General features: G+C 34.4%; 2 protein-coding genes across 4 annotated transcripts; one reads left to right on the top strand and one right to left on the bottom strand.

Moving 5' to 3' along the window:
• The first annotated feature begins 2003 nt into the window (after positions 1-2003).
• Positions 2004-5271, top strand: LOC125204731. Of its 3 annotated transcripts, none has more exons than XR_007173627.1 (7): positions 2004-2496; positions 3026-3261; positions 3350-3608; positions 4117-4296; positions 4381-4536; positions 4619-4859; positions 5101-5271. XR_007173627.1 is itself a non-coding variant. In XM_048103446.1 (6 exons), exons 1-6 carry the CDS (start codon positions 2467-2469, stop codon positions 4790-4792), a joined length of 1035 nt encoding a protein of 344 aa, XP_047959403.1. In that variant the 5' UTR covers positions 2005-2466; the 3' UTR covers positions 4793-5046. The 3 variants fall into 3 exon arrangements, 1 of the variants encoding a protein (XP_047959403.1); XR_007173625.1 differs by lacking the exon at positions 5101-5271 and adding an exon at positions 4972-5046 and having other exon boundaries at positions 2005-2496; XM_048103446.1 differs by lacking the exon at positions 5101-5271 and having other exon boundaries at positions 2005-2496; positions 4619-5046.
• Positions 5272-15250: 9979 nt separating this feature from the next.
• LOC125209517 (60S ribosomal protein L15-like) lies at positions 15251-17170 on the bottom strand. Its single transcript, XM_048109120.1, has 4 exons — positions 17012-17170; positions 16779-16945; positions 15994-16191; positions 15251-15642 (listed from the first exon to the last, which is right to left on the bottom strand). Exons 1-4 carry the CDS (start codon positions 17013-17015, stop codon positions 15397-15399), a joined length of 615 nt encoding a protein of 204 aa, XP_047965077.1. The 5' UTR covers positions 17016-17170; the 3' UTR covers positions 15251-15396.
• Positions 17171-18028: the final 858 nt, after the last annotated feature.

Below are 18028 nucleotides of genomic sequence, written 5' to 3'. Positions count from 1 at the left end.
TTGGATTAATCGCATGTTAATTTTATCGGTAGCAATCCGATTAACCCGTTGGACTAGCCCGGAACTCAAGTTTTTAGAGTTAGAGTTGAACTTTTATAACTCGAAAAAATCACAACCTGATTAGTCTGCACCCAAATGACCCATAACCCGATGAGCTTGCCCGGTTGACATCCCTGGCGGAAAGCATCAATAGCATTGACGTCTTAAAAATACCATCTAATTAGCGATTTTTAAACATGTCAATGCTATTGTCGTTTTTTTATTTATAGACCTGAGTAATTTGGTCGCAGTAATTGTAATATCTATCATATTTTGTTGGTCTTTTAGCGACGTCATCCTCTTTTTAAAATCGTCCTCATCTTATCATATCTTCACAAGCATTCTGAATTCAAAATTAAACCATTATTATGTCAAGATTTGAAATGACGGATAAAGTTGAGTATATACATAGTTGATAGTCCCACTCGCGAACAATCAACTCCAATAATATTAATTAAGTGGAGTATTTCGTCGTATCTGTCGTGGGTTAAATTGGTAATTTTACACAAAAATCTCAATTTTAAAGAAATCATATCACTTTTGTGCTGTTAATATAATTAAATTTAAACATGAAACGAAAAGTGGAAATATAAAAATCCGATCAAGAGAATTGTTAATGAGAAAAGCATCCTTTTTCCCACACAAAAAGCACTTACATGATTTTTATTCATCCATGAATTTCTGAATCACAATATTATTGTCGGAAAGTGATAGTCGTTTAGTTACAGATAATAATCCACTAGCAAGCATCTTTTATATTTTGCCACGTGAATAACTGAATCATTTTTCTCATTTCTTATAAGATCAAATCTAAATAATGCACTCTTTCTTGCAATGTCACATTACATTTTTATTTGTTCTTCGTCGCAAACCCGTAGTGTGGCCCATCATTTGACCGTTTCAAAGAAAATGGCTCATCCTTAGTTAATTGCATAGACCTAATGTTTAAATTTTTGGTTAATTTTGTCCTCAGAAGTCATTCCTGCCATTGAGTTTTGACGTGTAATTTCACAAATCTATGTGGCTTTCTTGGTTACGTGAAATTTAACATTAATTAAAAAAATAGTGAGTATTAACATTCTTCTCTTACATATAACACTTGAAAATAAACTATAGGCCTCAAATCTATTTTTTTTATCATCGTTACTGATGTGACACAAACAGGGGATGGGAAAACGAACATATGCGGATACCACATCTAATTCCTAATCCGATTATTGATTTGAGTATCCAATTATCTGATATGGGTATTCGAAGTTGATCAATTGGATATCATAAAATCTGAAATTTAAGCATTTTCTAATTTTTGCACCAACTTTTGTTTTGACATGCTCGTGTGATTTTTCAAACTAAGTTTAATTATCCATATTATGATCTGACAAAAGTAAAATTAGGTTAACAAAATAAATTTTTGTTGTATAATTTATATTCTAAAGTAAAAATTAAAGTTGAATTGTATTTGTTGGGTTGCAAACTTATTTTACATCGAACAATGGAAGACTTTGGAAGCAATATTTAAGTGTTGAATTTTAATTAGTTTGAGTTTTTTTAAAGAATGATTTAAAAATAAATTTGAGCGAGCTTAGTTCAAAGTAAACAACATCCAATTAATATACAATCAATGATCCTAACAGGTGGTACTAGAATCTAAATAACTTGATCAGGCTCGGAAAGACTCCGATTAGGATCGGGCCTTAAAAGAGACAGTTTACTGGTTGAGAATGGACTTCAAAGGAAAAAAAATACGAAAATTATAAATTGATAAATTTAGGGTATGAATAAAATGGTAAAAGCCATTAATTTTGAATGAAAGAAGTGAGTATTTCCAAAATAGGCTTCTTCTTTTCCACATAAAATAATCGAATATACGTATTTTATTGCCATAGAACAATTCTTACCAATTCATTGTGGACCAAAACAAAAGTCATAACTAAGATTTAAAAAAAAAACAATAAGGCGTCGTCAGCTTTACCAATTTGCACGCCTGAAATCGAACAAGTATGGCTGTTTCTCAAATTGAATGAGACCCTTCTTCCACATTACAAAAACAAAAATCTAGCCACACATCAAAATTCCCACACAGACAAACACACACTCTTTGTGCCAGATTCTACGTTGTAATAAAAAACGGAGAAGAAGAAGGAAAAAAGATAGCAGCAGCGGAAAGAGCGCCCCCCAGCTGTTTGTCTTTATTATTTTGTTCTTAACGAGGAGCTCCTAATTCTGCCATTGCTCAACTCAACTACCCTTGAAAATTGAAATCTGTTCTTCATATTTATATATAAATGTATATGTAATGTAATGCATTGTTTCTAGACAATATAAAAATCTAGTCTTGGAGATGGTGGAGGAGTAGTTCAAGAAATCTGAGCTCTTTCAGAAGAACCCTTCTGGTTTCTCTTCATTCTTGGGGGGAAATTGGTTACTATGGCCGAAGAAATCTGTCTTTTCACTAAGGTTTGATTTTTCTTCCTTATTTTTTTTTTCTTTTTTTTTTTCTTCTTCTCTTGGTAGCTTGGTAGATTTGTTTGAGTTAAAGTAGCAGATTGTAGTTCTGTAGAGGAAAGTTTGAATTTTTCTGTCTTTTTTCTTGCTCATATTTCTGAAGTTGAAGCTTTGACTTCAATGATTAGTAGGGTTGTTAATGTTACTAAATGAGGTTTTGAGCTTTAGGTTTTATGTAGTTTGGCTTCTGAGAAATCTTGAAATGTTGTTTGAAATTAAAATTTTGTGGTGGCCTGCAATGGGGTTGAAGTGTTTTATCTTCAATTTGGGTCCATTCCTGTAAAATAGGGTTGATTTTCATCTTTCTACATGAGCATTTATATTTACATCATTTTAGTAAATTGATTTCCATTTTCCATTTATTGGGAGATGGTAGGAAGAGGTGAAGGTTTGATGAATTCAATCACAACATATATATTTGACTTCTCTTCTGAAGGTGTTTGTGTATTAGTGGACTCATCATTTCCATTTGTAATGACAGGATTCTATAATCATAAAACCTCCCAAGAAATCTCCAGCTTCGTTGCGGATGCTTGTTTTAGTATTCGCTATGGCCTGTGGTATTTATATCTGTTCAGTCTGTTTAAAACAAACTAGCATTCATACAAGTACTAAGTTCCACAACATCGAAGTTAGTCAGAGGAATTGTCATGATAACGCCATCGATAGGTCTCAAACTCCATTCTTGCACTACCCAAAGCCCACTTCGTTTAGCAGGCAAGTATCCACACGTGTTTAATACCAGCTTTGCTATTATGGAATAATGGAATGTATAAGATATGAATGTTCTTTAATTTTATGGCAGGGCCGAATGTGCTAGTAATCCAGTGCGGCTTTTTGCTATTTTATCGATGCAAAGATCTGGAAGCGGATGGTTCGAGACATTGTTGAACAACCACACCAATGTAAGCTCAAATGGGGAGATATTTTCTGTTAAAGAAAGGAGAAGCAATGCCTCTTCAATTATCTCGACTCTGGATAGAGTCTACAATTTGGACATGTTCACAAGTGCTTCCAAGAATGAGTGCTCAGCCGCGGTTGGCTTCAAGTGGATGCTTAACCAGGTTAGCTAAGAATGCTTTAAAGCAGGGAGCCATAATTTGCATCTTTCTATGTTCTTTTTTTTTTTAATATATTTTGGGGTTCCGTTGCATTATCCATTTTTCCTGCACTAAAAACTCTGTTTAGGAACTTCCAAAGATTCTTTGTAAATAAACTATGCTTTCTGCTTCCAACGACAAGGTAAAGGGAGTGAACTGTGAAGATCAACTGATCAAGTTCGTATGGTAACTTGAAACACTCCATAGCACAATTAATCCTCAGGTGTAAAGAGATTGATGAACAAGAATCTACAACTTGTAAATAGCACTAACTTGATGATTATCTTATTATTGGCAGTATTGAGGATTACTTAAATTTGAGGAAGGAAAGCCTTTAGTTAGTAGTAAAGATTCTGCATGTTTTCAGGCTTCGTTTCACATAATTAGAAATCAGATAGCTGTTCAAATTTTTCCTTAGTGCTTCGTCTTTGAGGCTCTGTCTTTTTTAACTTTCACTTTACTGCTGATGCAGGGGTTGATGGAGTACCATAAGGAAATTGCAGATTACTTCAATGATAGAGGTGTTTCTGTAATCTTCCTTGTCCGGAGAAATCTGCTTAGGCGGATGGTTTCTGTTCTTGCTAATTCTTATGATCGTTACGCTAAACTCCTAAATGGGATGCACAAGTCTCATGTGCACTCACATGAAGAGGTATGTACGGAGCCACCTGTGTTGTTGATCGTTCAACTCCCATCCAACCAACTGTATGTGCTTACGGTGTCTAATCCCTTGTAGGCTGACACTCTTTCAAAATATAAACCGGAAATCAACACTACTTCGTTGGTGAATGATTTAAAGGTCATGGAGAAGATGGTCTTGGAGGCGCTGGAGTATTTCAGCCGCACAAGGCATATTATCTTGTATTATGAGGATCTCATAAAGAATCAAACCGTAAGTTGCTTTTTATCTTCACATTGGTTTTCTAGACTTGTCACAAAATGATGGTTCCTAACTGCATTTTCCTTTGCTGCAGAAACTGATGGATGTTCAAAGATTTCTCGGGCTGCCATTAATGGATTTAAGCAGCCGGCAGGTGAAGATACACCGAGGATCACTGTCGGAGCATATCAAGAATTGGGATGACGTCGACAAGATTCTACGAGGAACAGTATATGAGAGCTTCCTCCACACTGACTACAGTAATTAGGGTTAGAGGCCATTGATGACTGATAGAAGCTGCACATTTTTTGGCCGGATGCCACAAAGTTTATCAGGTGATCAATGCAATGTTGATCTCTGTCCAACTCCAATCCAAGTTTTCTTTTCCTTTTCCTTTCTTTGTAGTATTTCTTTTCATTTTGGTTATATTTTCCACATGATGTATAGGTCTGTAATTTGTGCATAAACATTGATGATGTGAACCGGACCGAACCAAAAGAGAGATCAATCGATTTCATATCATCGAATAGTTCTTAACTGTAGCGTGTAGTTTTCATACTCGTGTTTAATTCTTAGGGCACTCGTCAGGCAACTGCTTTTGCGGACAATGGCATGATGCCGAGTTTGGGCCGGACACGACTGCATGCGTTGTTGCGGATGTAGACGGCCCGCGCAACCCCAGAATGCGTGCCCTATATATAATGAGTAATCTGATGGAATTTGATGATAAACTCCTATGTGACTTATAGAATAAAATGTCCTTATTAGTGCAAAATTGTATTCAGATGTTTTCTCTATTGTAATTCAACCTAAAAGTCAACAATTGTCATGACTTAAAATATAAAGAGTAAAGGTCAAAATTGGTCCTGAACGTATGGTCATTTTACCTTTTTGGTCATAAATATTATCTTTTGGATTTTTTGGTCCTAAACATATGGAAATTTGATCATTTTGGTCCTCCGTCAACATTTTCGTTAAAAATTAACGGTCGACGGATTTAATCCCTATTTTGACCAAATTAAACTTTTAATTCTGATTTTTTACTCCCTAATTAATTCTCTAATTATTTTTATAAATATTCTTTTAAGGCATTAATCCTCCACATCTTAAATGGATCAAACCACCATAAGATACAAATTAATCCCCAAATCAGAATTTTAGGGTTTGATGAGTGGCTTGTCTTCTTCATCATCATCCCACGACAAAACTCAGATCAGCCGAAGTCAACGCATCGATGTCGTTCCAGCTCCAATAATTCGGCAAATCCATCTCCCACGCCGCTCCCGGAGCATTCACGCTGGTGATTGTCGACTCCTCCATCGAATCGAGATTTCCAGCGAAGTGATGGTCAAATGCATACGAACTAGCATTATTCGTGTCGAAGCTCGAGAATTGAAATTCGGAGGTTGGAATAAACTGAGCGCCGCTGAAAGGGGGAGGAATTTTGTCGATACCTTTCGAATTCGACGACGTCGATTCATGCAACAGCAGCGGCAATGCTGAAAAGGGGAGGACTTATTTTTATAAATTAGAGAATCCCAGAAACGGCAAACCCGTCGACTCCGCCGCCCAGCTCCCGTCGCCCTCACATCGGCGACTGCCGGAGGCAGATTACTACTCCCTCCATCACTATCGGTCAAACTCTCTCTCTCTCTCAACCTCTCCTCTTCACCAATTTTAATATTTGTAAAAATAATTAGAGAGTTAATTAGGGAGTAAAAAATCAGAATTAAAAGTTTAATTTGGTCAAAATCGGGAAATAACCCGTTGACCGTTAGTTTTTAACGGAAATGTTGACGGAGGACCAAAATGATCAAATTTCCATATGTTCAGGACCAAAAAATCCAAAAGATAATGTTTAGGACCAAAAAAAGTAAAATGACCATATGTTCAGGACCAATTTTAGCCTTTACTCAAATATAAATGAAATACTCACATTTTATGAGTTATTTCTACGTTCTTAGTAAATTTTATATAACTCGTAGTGCTAAGAATATCAGTATCCTATAGCAGTGGTGTGACATGGTCTAGCTTGATCTCTTGTACAATATTCCCTCCGTTTCGCCATAGTTGAGGCGAAATTTTTCGGCACGGAATTTTAGAAAGTAATATTGGATGTGTTAAATAAATAGATAAAAAAGTAAGAGAGAAGAAAAGGTAGAGAGAATAAAGTATAAAGTGAATAAAGTAGAGAGAATAAAGTAAGACAGAGTAAAGTAAGAAAGAGAAAAAGGTTACCATATTTAGAAATGACTCAACTATGAAGAAACTTTTCAAAATGGAAAAATGACTCAACTATAAAAAAAGAAACGAAGGAATTACTATATATACGTGGCCTATGCTGAGTAATGAAATACACCTACTGCTATTCTCTACTATTACGTCTATATACTTCTCCACTTATATCTATATTTTATTGTTCTACAAGTAGATTATATTGAACTTTTATTCATCAAGAATTCGGCTTTACTTATACGTACGTATAAACAATTGAGAATCCTTCCTCCAAAACTAATTAAAGAGCAGAGAAAAAGAAGGATTAAAGAAAAAATCCATTCCAATAATTTTGCTAACTATTCAATTAGTATATTTTTTCTTTCGGCCGAACATGAATAAATTCAAGAGTGTCGAACTCTCGAAATCATTTAATTTCGATGAACTGAATTTACTAATAATAGAAGATTCAAGAACCATGTTTCCAACTTACCTCCCAAAAAATTGGAAAGAAAAGAAAACAATCTTCTTCAAAAATGCCTGTGCCAAAATATCTCAACTAATATTGATTCTTTTAGACATAATTAATTTCTTTATACCTTTAATAAGTTAGTTTTTGTTGATTGCAAGTTATCAAAAAAAACTATACTAGTACTTATCGATGTAGCAACCTTGAAGTTCTTTCGTGGTCCAAAGATTAACTATGCTACTACCACAAATTAGTTTGATTTGAAGTTGATGCAAAATGAAATTTGAAGACATTGCACACATCCAACAAAGAAGATGCATCATGTGCAGTAGCTCTTCGCAATGCAAAAATTAAAAGTAGTTGTCAATTAGAGCAATTAATAAAAAGGATTTTATTTATATATCAACCATCATCAAAGTGTTTCAACTCTCCCAAAGCAAAACAAACTCCAAAAATAAAAACATGGCGAAGTAAAGTAGATTGGAAATTTACAAATTAGAAAGAAAAGATGAAGCTGAATGTGAATGATTAGATACAAAAAATGATTCAGTCACGCGTAGAATGGCCTATACCGGGACTATGGCCCGGTGTGGTAGGTCGAAAATAATCCTTATTTGCACCCTTGTATCTCATCTTTGAAGCTTGCAAACCTTTTCTTTCAACCAAGATTCGTCCTTCACTACTTACAAATAGGACTCCTAGAATGACCACCATCATCAAGAAAACAAAAGCTTTGCCCATCCCCATGAATATGTTGCAAGAGACGAGAAACTAATTTGGTTATAGTTAAACTTATTTTGGTGGGTATTTATATAATTGAAAAATGTAGGTCCCAAGATTCTCGTATGCTTCACCCTGGCCAATGATTACAATATTCAAGAATATGAGACTTGAGACAACCATATGGGCTGCAATTTTAATAGCTAATATATACTATCATTAGCTTGTTAGAAATATGGGAGAAATCCGAGTCGTTTACATGTCGTAATCTTACTATTATAATCGAAGGAAATGAATAACAAAAATGAAATGGGAATTACAACAAATCAGTTGTAAGTCGAGCAGAGAAAATCCCTCTTTCGTAACAAAAATTATGTCATGGCTAGTGCTTTCGGATTAGATTGTCCCAAAGATAAAACGACTTCCTTCTAGCGTGTAGAAGCACCTCAAATTCACTAGGCATTGGTGAACGAACTTCTTATGCACTAAATGAAGAATGCAAGGGAACTTTGAGAGAGATGAAGATTTGTAATTTTGTTGTGTTCATTCTCAAAGTTTATGCAACTTATATGTTAAAAGAGACTTTAAAAGAGACTTTAAAAGTTATAGCCTTTAAGGCACCTCATAAAGTTAGTTAGAGGTTATGGAAGTTCAGATAGAGTTACTATAAGTCTATAATATATGGTACGATTAAAGTGAAAACAAATCTTATCTCAAAACTAAGGCAAATTGTGGTCAATTAGATGAAAAATTAGATTATGGAAATTTAATTATTATGTGTTCATTATCTACACATTAATAGGGCATTACAAGATAAAATGGTCCTACTGAATATTGTTTTCAATATACAAATATGATTAAAAATATAGTCACATTTTTTTGACATTATGTATACTCCACTTAAGTCATTTTATACTAGTATGTGCATTTGGATCATTACACCACTGCAAAACACTTCATAAACCATAATAGTTCGCAAATTTAAAAACACACTTACATATATGACATTTTTTCGGCATAATATACATTGAACTCAGGTCACATTGACTTGGAGTATTATACAATGAAATAAAGAGTATTATACTATAGGTCATTTTAGATATATAAAAATGAGTACTTCATCCGTCTCATAAAAGATGTCACACTTAAGGGATGACACATGATTTTAGGAAGTTTTGTTTTACATATGTTAAGTGGGGAGAGAAATTATAATATTTATATTAATATGAGAGAGAAAATTTTCTGAAAATGAAAATGTGACATCTTTAATGAGACAACCTAAAAAGGAAAGTTAGACATCTTTTATGGAACGGAGGGAATCTACATATTTTTAATGTAAATTTCTTCTCCTAAACATATATAATTGAGATTCGTTAGAATCCTCATAAAATTTACTTTAATTTGATACTCTCTCCGCCTCATAAAAATGAGTCATTTTGGAATGATACGAGGTTTAATGCATAATTGATAAAATAAAATAGAAGAGGAAAATAAGTTTAATAGTGTAGAGGAATGTGGGACTCATAAATGAAGTAAAGAGAGTGAAATTATTTACTTAAATGGATATATACTTTTTCTATGAGACGGACGGAAAAAGAAATTTAGTCCATTTTTATGGGACGTGCGGAGTATGTGATATGTGAAAAATATTTAAATTGAGAGAGTTATATAAAATTAATTTTTTTTAAAGATTTTTATGAGTTAATTTAAGGTTTATCAACTTCATTGAAACTGGCATTTGTCATTAAAAAATCTATAGCAAGTAGTACTCCTACTTCATAATAAAACCCATTGAATTCATTATACATTGTACCATGATTATTCAAAATACATCGACATCATCGTTCATTATTCCATAACTACAAAAGATTGTAGACAGATAATCACTCTAATCGAAGTGCTTTAAATTGGTCATATATAAGAATTAATTTATTTTTCTACATATATTAGTAGGGAGAAATCATTCCATATATTAGAGCTCCCAGAATTACGGAGCAAAGGTTTTTACAATGAAAATCTTTGCCATTAACCGCAAAGAGAATCTTTGATTTAACACACAAAACCTGACAAAGGTGTAACCTCAGGCTGTAAAGCAAAGATATTTCAAAGGCAAATGCCCTCAAATTTAAAGGGATGGTTACAATCAAAACAGTATCAGTACCAAATAAATTGCTACACAAGTTGCTACTTCACATAGATTTCCTATTTTTAGTGGTTGAATAGCATTTAGTAGTCAGCTCATGGGGAAATTATTAGCATGTTTTCACATTATTTTATTCATTTTTTTTGTACCATGTCCTTTCAATTCTTGAATGGTAGGTACTTACATATATTCTCGGTCTTTCAATTAGCTAATTCAAATCATAACTCGTACCGGCACGAATAAGAGTCACATTTCTTTCTGGTATGGGTTAAAGAAAGGTTAAGAAAGTGGGTGAAAAAAAGTTAGTGAAATAGGAATCTCACTTATATATATATTAATTTAAAAAGATATATGAGTGAAATGAGTTACTGAAATATGGGGCCTCTTTACCATTTATAATAATTACGAACCAGGACTCCTATTTGCGAACGGACTAAAAATGAAAAAATGGAGCTCCTATTTGCGGACAGAGGGAGATTTGCTTGCGTTCTATACAAAGTAATCAGAAATCCAATCGCCTTGGAGACAAGTCTCCAATTCTTTAACATGTCTCAATATTGTGTTCTTATTAACAAAATTCTTTCGGCCATAATTGAATATGTATCATGTTTAATTTCATGAGATTGAATCTCACAACTTAATTCCATATGGATAATTATATAATAATGAGTCATAGATATCCACCTTCAACTAAAATAATCTCATAACTTAATCCTAAATGGATAATATGATAATCATATGATAATGAGTCATAACAACCGAACGACATCCAAGAGGACATAGAATTTTAAGTCCCCGTGACATATGACCTGTATTTCTATTTTATTTTGAAATAAACTAGCTTATACTAGCTTATTTATTGATTTGGATATGATCTAGTTTATAAGTATTCTCTCTGTCCCATAAAAATAAGAACATTTTTCATTTTGGGATGTCCCATAAATATATTTTCTTCTATTTTTGGTAACTTCTTTCTCTCTAACAAGGCGAGTCTCATTCAATGCTAACAATACTATAATTACTTTTTCTTTCCATCTCTCTTACTTTATCAATTGTGTTGTGCATTAATTCTCATGTCGTCCCAAATGTCCATATTTTTATGGGATGAAGTAAGTACACCCTCCGTCCCAAGATAAGGAATTGATAAAGCGAGAATAAAATAATAGAGCTGTTTTTTTGCTAAAAAGAGAAATGACTCACTTATAATGAGACAATCTAAAGAGGAATATAACTCACTTATCTTGGATGGAGGAGCCTATATATACTAGCTTCATTAATTTCCCATAATATACATACCTTGTGTCCTAATAGAAGTCCAACCACCTTGGATGGAAGTCTTCAATTCTTTTACATGTTTCAATATTGTGTTCTTGATTGACAAAACTCACTTTCCACCAAGAGGACATAGATTTAAGTCCCGGTGACATAGGTACAAAGGCAGAAAATAAACAATGAATAGAGATACTCCATAAGGCCATTTCTAATTATTTACGTCAAATTCAAACTCATTTTTGAGTATATGTCCTATCAAAAAGTTATTTTACTATAATCATTTACACTAAACTCATATTTTATACTCCTTCCGTCCCGACTAAGATGACACATTGCTTAGCCGGCACAGGGTTTTAGGAGTTATTGGTTAAAGTGTTTAATTGGAGAGAGAGAAGGTGGGTGTAAGTATTAAAGTAGAGAGATAAAAAAAGATAGATATTTTAATAGGAGTGAGAAAAAGTGGTTGAGTGTATTAATTGGAGAGAGAAAGCTATCAAAAAAGGAAATGTGTCATCTTAGTTGAGACAAACTAAAAAGGAAAACGTGTCATCTTAAGCGGGACGGAGGGAGTACAATTTTTTAGTATGTCTCACAAAATTTTTGTAGTAGCCCTATATATGTAGTTGTTCCATAGAAGTATCCAAAATAAGTTTGGATTTGCAGTATAATTGGAAAAGTTTTCTAGACAAAAAATGAGATTTGGTGTATGATTAGAGATTTATGGAAGAAAATAATGATGCGCAAGATTCCATATGTTTAAATTAGAAAAAATAAAAGAGTTTATGCAATTCGAAGCCAAGCACAGTCATTTAATAGGACCATATATAGCCTCTACGTTTCACACAATGTAGAGGATCACATTCTACAATTTCATGATATGATATTTATGTTGTAAGTACTATCTAGAAAAGAGAATGTGTCACACTGTCACTTACATGTCATTGTTCTCTAATTTAAGTTGGTATAGTAATAAAAAGTAGAAATTGTGAAGTAAAATGTCATAATTTGAAGTGATGAGATTCTAAACAAGTACTAAAAGATGTGAAATATTGTTCTACCATTGAGAATGGCGTTGAGATATTACAATTATATTCTCTTTGTTTGTAGGCGAAGCAAAAAACGGTACAGACAGAGTTGATAGGTTTTATTTCATTACTCCTTTACCTGTCAGCCAGACAAATAAGATCGCAGAATCAAACAATATTCATAAACCCTAGAGATATAAAATAAGGTACTATATAAGCAGATATTTGGTATTCCCCTACCCTACTGCTCAAATATTGGAATAGTAAGTATATCACTATATGAGGATTAGGTACATTGGAACAAAAATATGGCAAACATACTCCATGGCCGGACAGCTGCTTGGTCACTGTCCCATCTCAAAAATTTCTGTCTTATTTTCTGTTAAAAATTAAAACTAATCAAAAAATAAATATTCAACAATGTAGATACTTATTAGAGCAAAATACTCCTATGTTGGTCCTAAACATATGACCGATTTACGATTTTGGTCCGAAACATTCATGTTGTCGAATAGGTCCATTTTTTACGGTTTCCGTCATTTTTGACGGTCAACCATCAATTAGTGAAAAATAAACCCCGATTAGCCGATTTTTATTACTGTAGCTAATGTTGATTTTTAAAAAAAACATTTTTGGAATTATATGTAAATGTTAAAAAAAAAAAATAGACAACAAATTACAAGACAAAGTAGTCCTTCATATTCATTATCTACTTCCACTTGGTCCTGAACATTAACCACACCCAGTGCCGAATTACATCCAAAACAAATGTTGTCTTAGGCACTGCATCATCCCTAACACCATCAAAACTCCAAAACCAGCGAAACTAAGTATTCAATGTTGTCTTCAACTTCTGGAATCGGAGAAGAATGGACTTCCGCGTGAGAACTAGGGTTAGAAGAACCCAGAAACCCCGACGCCGCCGACGAGCCTTGTTCGTTTTGCTTCAAAGAATCGTTCTTTTCATAACTACAAGTAGCTGACGGACCTTCTTCGGCTTCATTTTCAGGCTGATGTGTGGACTTCCTCTTCCTTGCATATGCAACTTTCACGTTGACGAGACCGTCACTGCAACAAAAGTTTGGGTACAGCAACTTCCAACTCATGGAAACCAACACAATAATCGGTCGGAATCGGCTAGTTCTTGGTTGGAATAGGAACTAAGGTTTCTTAGGAGAGTGACGAGATAGAAGAGAGAGAAGAAAGAGAAGAGAGAGTTTGACATTTCGTTTTTTTCTCAAATGAAAAGTTAAAAGATAATAAGTGAATTTAGAAGATTTGTTACTCAAATTTAAATATAAAAAAATTAGTTATTTAGCAAAAGAATTAGCTTAATATTAACCTACTAATAATCTCATATTAAGTCTAATCGGGTCAAATTTGGACTAATTGACGGTTGACCGTAAAAAATGATGGAAACCGTTAAAAAAAGACCTATTCGACATCATTTTCATATGTTTTGGATTCAATTTTCAAAAAGTGAATTTTCTTGACCAAAATTATAAATCGGCCATATGTTTAGGATAAAAAATAGTACTTAACTCTACTTATTATAAGGAGTGTTCGCCTTGTCTGTTAAGCCCAGATATGGATGCAAATCTAAGCAATTGAATTGTTCGGTGTGTTTAATTAAATTCTGGAGAGCCCAAGGAAATAACCACGGCCCGCACTGTAGCATCCTGAAATGGGGATTTTCAAATCTTTGGCAAGTGGTGGTATTAAATTCTGCATTGAAAACCACATCAAGAATTGGCGACGACAATGACACTTTCACCCTCCAAAATTTCGATTACCCCAATCTGACTACAGAGTGTAGGGGTACTACCGTCAATTTGAAGTAAAATCAAGCATTATGTATTTGAATAATATTATATCATGGCCCACATCAGAACTAAATACTGAAAAGCCGAACACTAGATTTAAATTTGTGCTCATGTGGGCCCTACACTAAAAATTGCGGCCAAGAAATTATTCTGACTTTTCCCCATCTGGTAAAGCGAACGACTCCTAAAAGTATAAGACCATAATTGTTTTGTTTCTTACATTTTCAATATCCATCCAATCCAATCATACGTTTTAGTAAAAGATGTTTAAACGATCCAATCTAATCATCCGTCTCATGTTACTCACACTTTTTTGTTTCGACCCCCACCGAACTATTTTGCACTATTTCCATTTTAAGTAATACTGAGTATTTTATTAAGTTGTTAGAGTTAAATACTAGTACTATAAGAAAAGTGAGATGTTTTTAACCATTTGGACTAAAGTTAATATTTTATGTCATATCAAATGATCATATTATAAGTCGAATATTTATATCAAATTCAAATTTCAAAAAGTATTCTCTCTTAAATTAATTTTTATACTCCATTTCTTCGTCCCAAAAACTATAGTCCACTGTCATTTTGTATCGTCTCACCATTAATTTATTTCTAGTTTGTTTATTATCTCAAGATAAGTAGTCCACCAAACAAACAGTTAGTAATCACAAGAATGTTAGTATTTTTTTCACTCCACTGTCCTAGGTAAGACGACCACTCTCATTTTTCTCACATGTTTTGTAAAAAATAGTTAAAGTAGACAGAAAATAAATATGGAAAAGACTCTTCTACATTATTCTCTTTCTTACTTTATTTTCCTTCATTTTAACTAATCATTAAGATTTTTCTAAAACAAGTGATTTTAAATAGAACAGAGGGAATACCATATCTTGTTAAAGGAGTAATATATTGCCTTGCTATAAGAATGCATATCGCAATTCAGGGTGCATTTTTGGTGGATTTTAGTATAGAGTAGTAATTCAAGGAACGAAGCAAGCCACCAGCTACAGCAGCAAAATTGTAATCAACTGTTCACGGGTATAATTTTGAATGCAAACCGAGATTCAAAGATAATAATAGTTCAATAACAATAAATCTGTAATACACGCTCAACAAATAAACTTAAAGACTCTCCTAAAGATAGTGTGCAACTCCTGGAACACAAACCATATTTGGAGTCTGATATCGAAAACCCAAAAATGATCATGATCAACGGTAACGGCGAAGAGAAAGGGTCTGGTTTCTCTTCCATGTGGCCCTTCTTGAAGGGCGTGCTTTGTGGTGCAAGTGGCCCCTGCCTCTGAGACCCCTGAACTTCTTTCCAGCCGATGTAAGTCCTCGAAGCTCTCTGTGCTTGTGGACTGGGTTGCAGATCCAGTTGATACGTGGGTCATTGCGGATTGTAGTGTGAGCTGGATCGATCAATATTACTTCAAAGTACTTGTAAGTAGAGTCCTGCAATAACAAATTTTAATTTCATGTCACCAGCAGAGAATAAATAAGCACATTCACAGAACAGCATAAATAAGCAAGCTTTATTTCAGTATCTTGTAAGAGCATTCTTTCGTATATAAAACTGTAAAAAGATCAGCACTCAATTATAGCTACTCAAAAAGTGAAGCAAGAGGTATGATAACTAAGTTAGTCAGAAGGTAAGCTCATCATGCAAGTTGTACAGAAGTGTATTTGTTTATTTAAGCACACAAGACAATCAAATTACATAGCAAGATGCGTGCTCAACATTATTGCATGAAAAGAAAAAAATAGTGCAAGTATCAAATGTGTGAGTAAATCTGAAAAGCACACCTCATTAATCCAGTAAGAACTCAGAACACGTAGGCCGCCCAATTTACGTCCAGCACGCTCCTCGGCAACAGACCTTTTGCTGCGTTGAAACTTCAGTTGAGTAACTCCCTGATTTGTGGGCTTGCCATAGACAATACCCTTGGAAACAGGCCTCTTTCTTCCACCACGCCTAATACGAACTCGGTAGATTACATACCCCTGCATCAGGTTAGCCAAAAGAACATTCAGAAAAAGGGATATAGATTTACAAACACAAATATAGATAACAAACAGCTAAACTCACAACGCATAACATTACATAACTAAATAATAGATGGTTTATAGAATCAAGTTCAAATTACCTTTCTTAAAACATGTAAAACACCAATCGACTGAAACATCTATCAACATACAACTTTGATATTGGACATCCAACACTAAGATTTCAATTCAAGAATCCAACACAAACAACATTAGCCTTGTGATTGGACTTCCACATCCAGGCATCATTTCACACTCTTAACTAATATAGCAGCACAAATTCAAAAGCCCTTATTCCAGTCCTGGGTACAAAGAACAACATAATGGAAGCCTAGTTATATAATTTAGGCTAATTTAATACCAAATGCTTAAACTCCAGCTCGTTACCCTACACATAATTCCATTATCTACACCTCCATAAATTCAAATTACATATAGAAAACGGAAAGCAGAGAAGACATAAATCAAATCACACAATTAACCTAAATTCTTCAAATACAAAGGCACAGGCAGTAATAAGTTGAGATCCGTTAATGTATAGCTACCTGCTTGGCCTTGTAACCAAGGCGGCGGGCCTTGTCGGGTCGCGTGGGGCGGGTGACGCGTACAACAGCAGGAAGCTGTCGGTACTCCCAGCAGCGAACCCTGAGAAGGAATCGCATCACATCGGATTGCTTCTTCTTCCATAGCTCCGACACATAAGTGTAGGCACCTGAAAATCCGAACAAAATCGGTCAGAATCGGCACGGCGGAGAAATGGCGACAGTGCAACACTTACCCATGGCAGCCGCTGCAGTCTGACGAGTTTGATGGCCAAGTGAGATTATATGATGGTTGTGAGGTAGGGTTTTGGTATTAGAGATTTTGAGAAGACAATTTGGGCTGCCGCTTTTTATTTAATCGGGCCTCACTACTCTTACAGACAGATCGGCCAGATCATGTTTAAACCCAATATCCCAAAATCTACTACTTTAAGTTCTTTTCCAGCCAAAATTGTTACTCCTATTTTTCTTGCGTTTCAAAATTTTTAAATGTAGAGTGCATTGGTCGAACTTTTCCTCACTTACATTTGGACCACGTGCTCACCCCATCATCTGATTTTTTTTCTTGCTATTTCATCTATCCAACCAAGACCTCAGTTTGGTTCCGGTGATAGTGTTGGGTTTGATAGTCTTGAAATATCTGATTTTCCATGATTGTGTGTTGAGATTTATATCTCAGTTGATGTTTGGTTGCACCGATAGCATCCCCCTTAATAAGTTCCATGGTGTTTGTTTTGGAAGGGAGAAACTCCTGATACAAAATACATGGACAAATATGACCTCATAAAATAATGTATTGACACATTTGTCCTTATAAACCCTATTTCTTTTTGTGAACTCATTTAAAACACCCGCCTACATTAGCCAAATTCGTGCGGCTCTTCGACATTCAACTCCATCAACGGCTGCTGCTGTGTCGGGGTCCGATTATCGGCCTTCCGTGGTTTCATGTTGACCTACACAGGTATGTTCCGACGGTTGTTGTTGTGTCGTGGTTTTAGAATCTTTCGTTTTATGTGTTTATGCTAGTCATCTATGAAATCTTTCATATAAATTAGGTTGTGCCTCTCCATACTGCAATCGACAATATCGTGTTGGTATCGTCGCACATTTCAATAGTCCCCGTTACTGTCTGTATTCATTGTTGTGTTCTTCGAGTTGGGCTCGAAATATGTTGAATCCAATTAATCATTATTGATTCACCAATCTGATAATGTTTTGTCTGATTGATTCTTTGGTCCAATATTAGTCTT

Source organism: Salvia hispanica, chromosome 1, assembly GCF_023119035.1.
Source record: "Salvia hispanica cultivar TCC Black 2014 chromosome 1, UniMelb_Shisp_WGS_1.0, whole genome shotgun sequence".
In the NCBI taxonomy this organism is placed as follows: Eukaryota; Viridiplantae; Streptophyta; class Magnoliopsida; order Lamiales; family Lamiaceae; genus Salvia; species Salvia hispanica.
The sequence above is the reverse complement of the archived record's forward strand: the minus strand, read 5'-3'. Positions and strand labels throughout refer to the sequence as shown.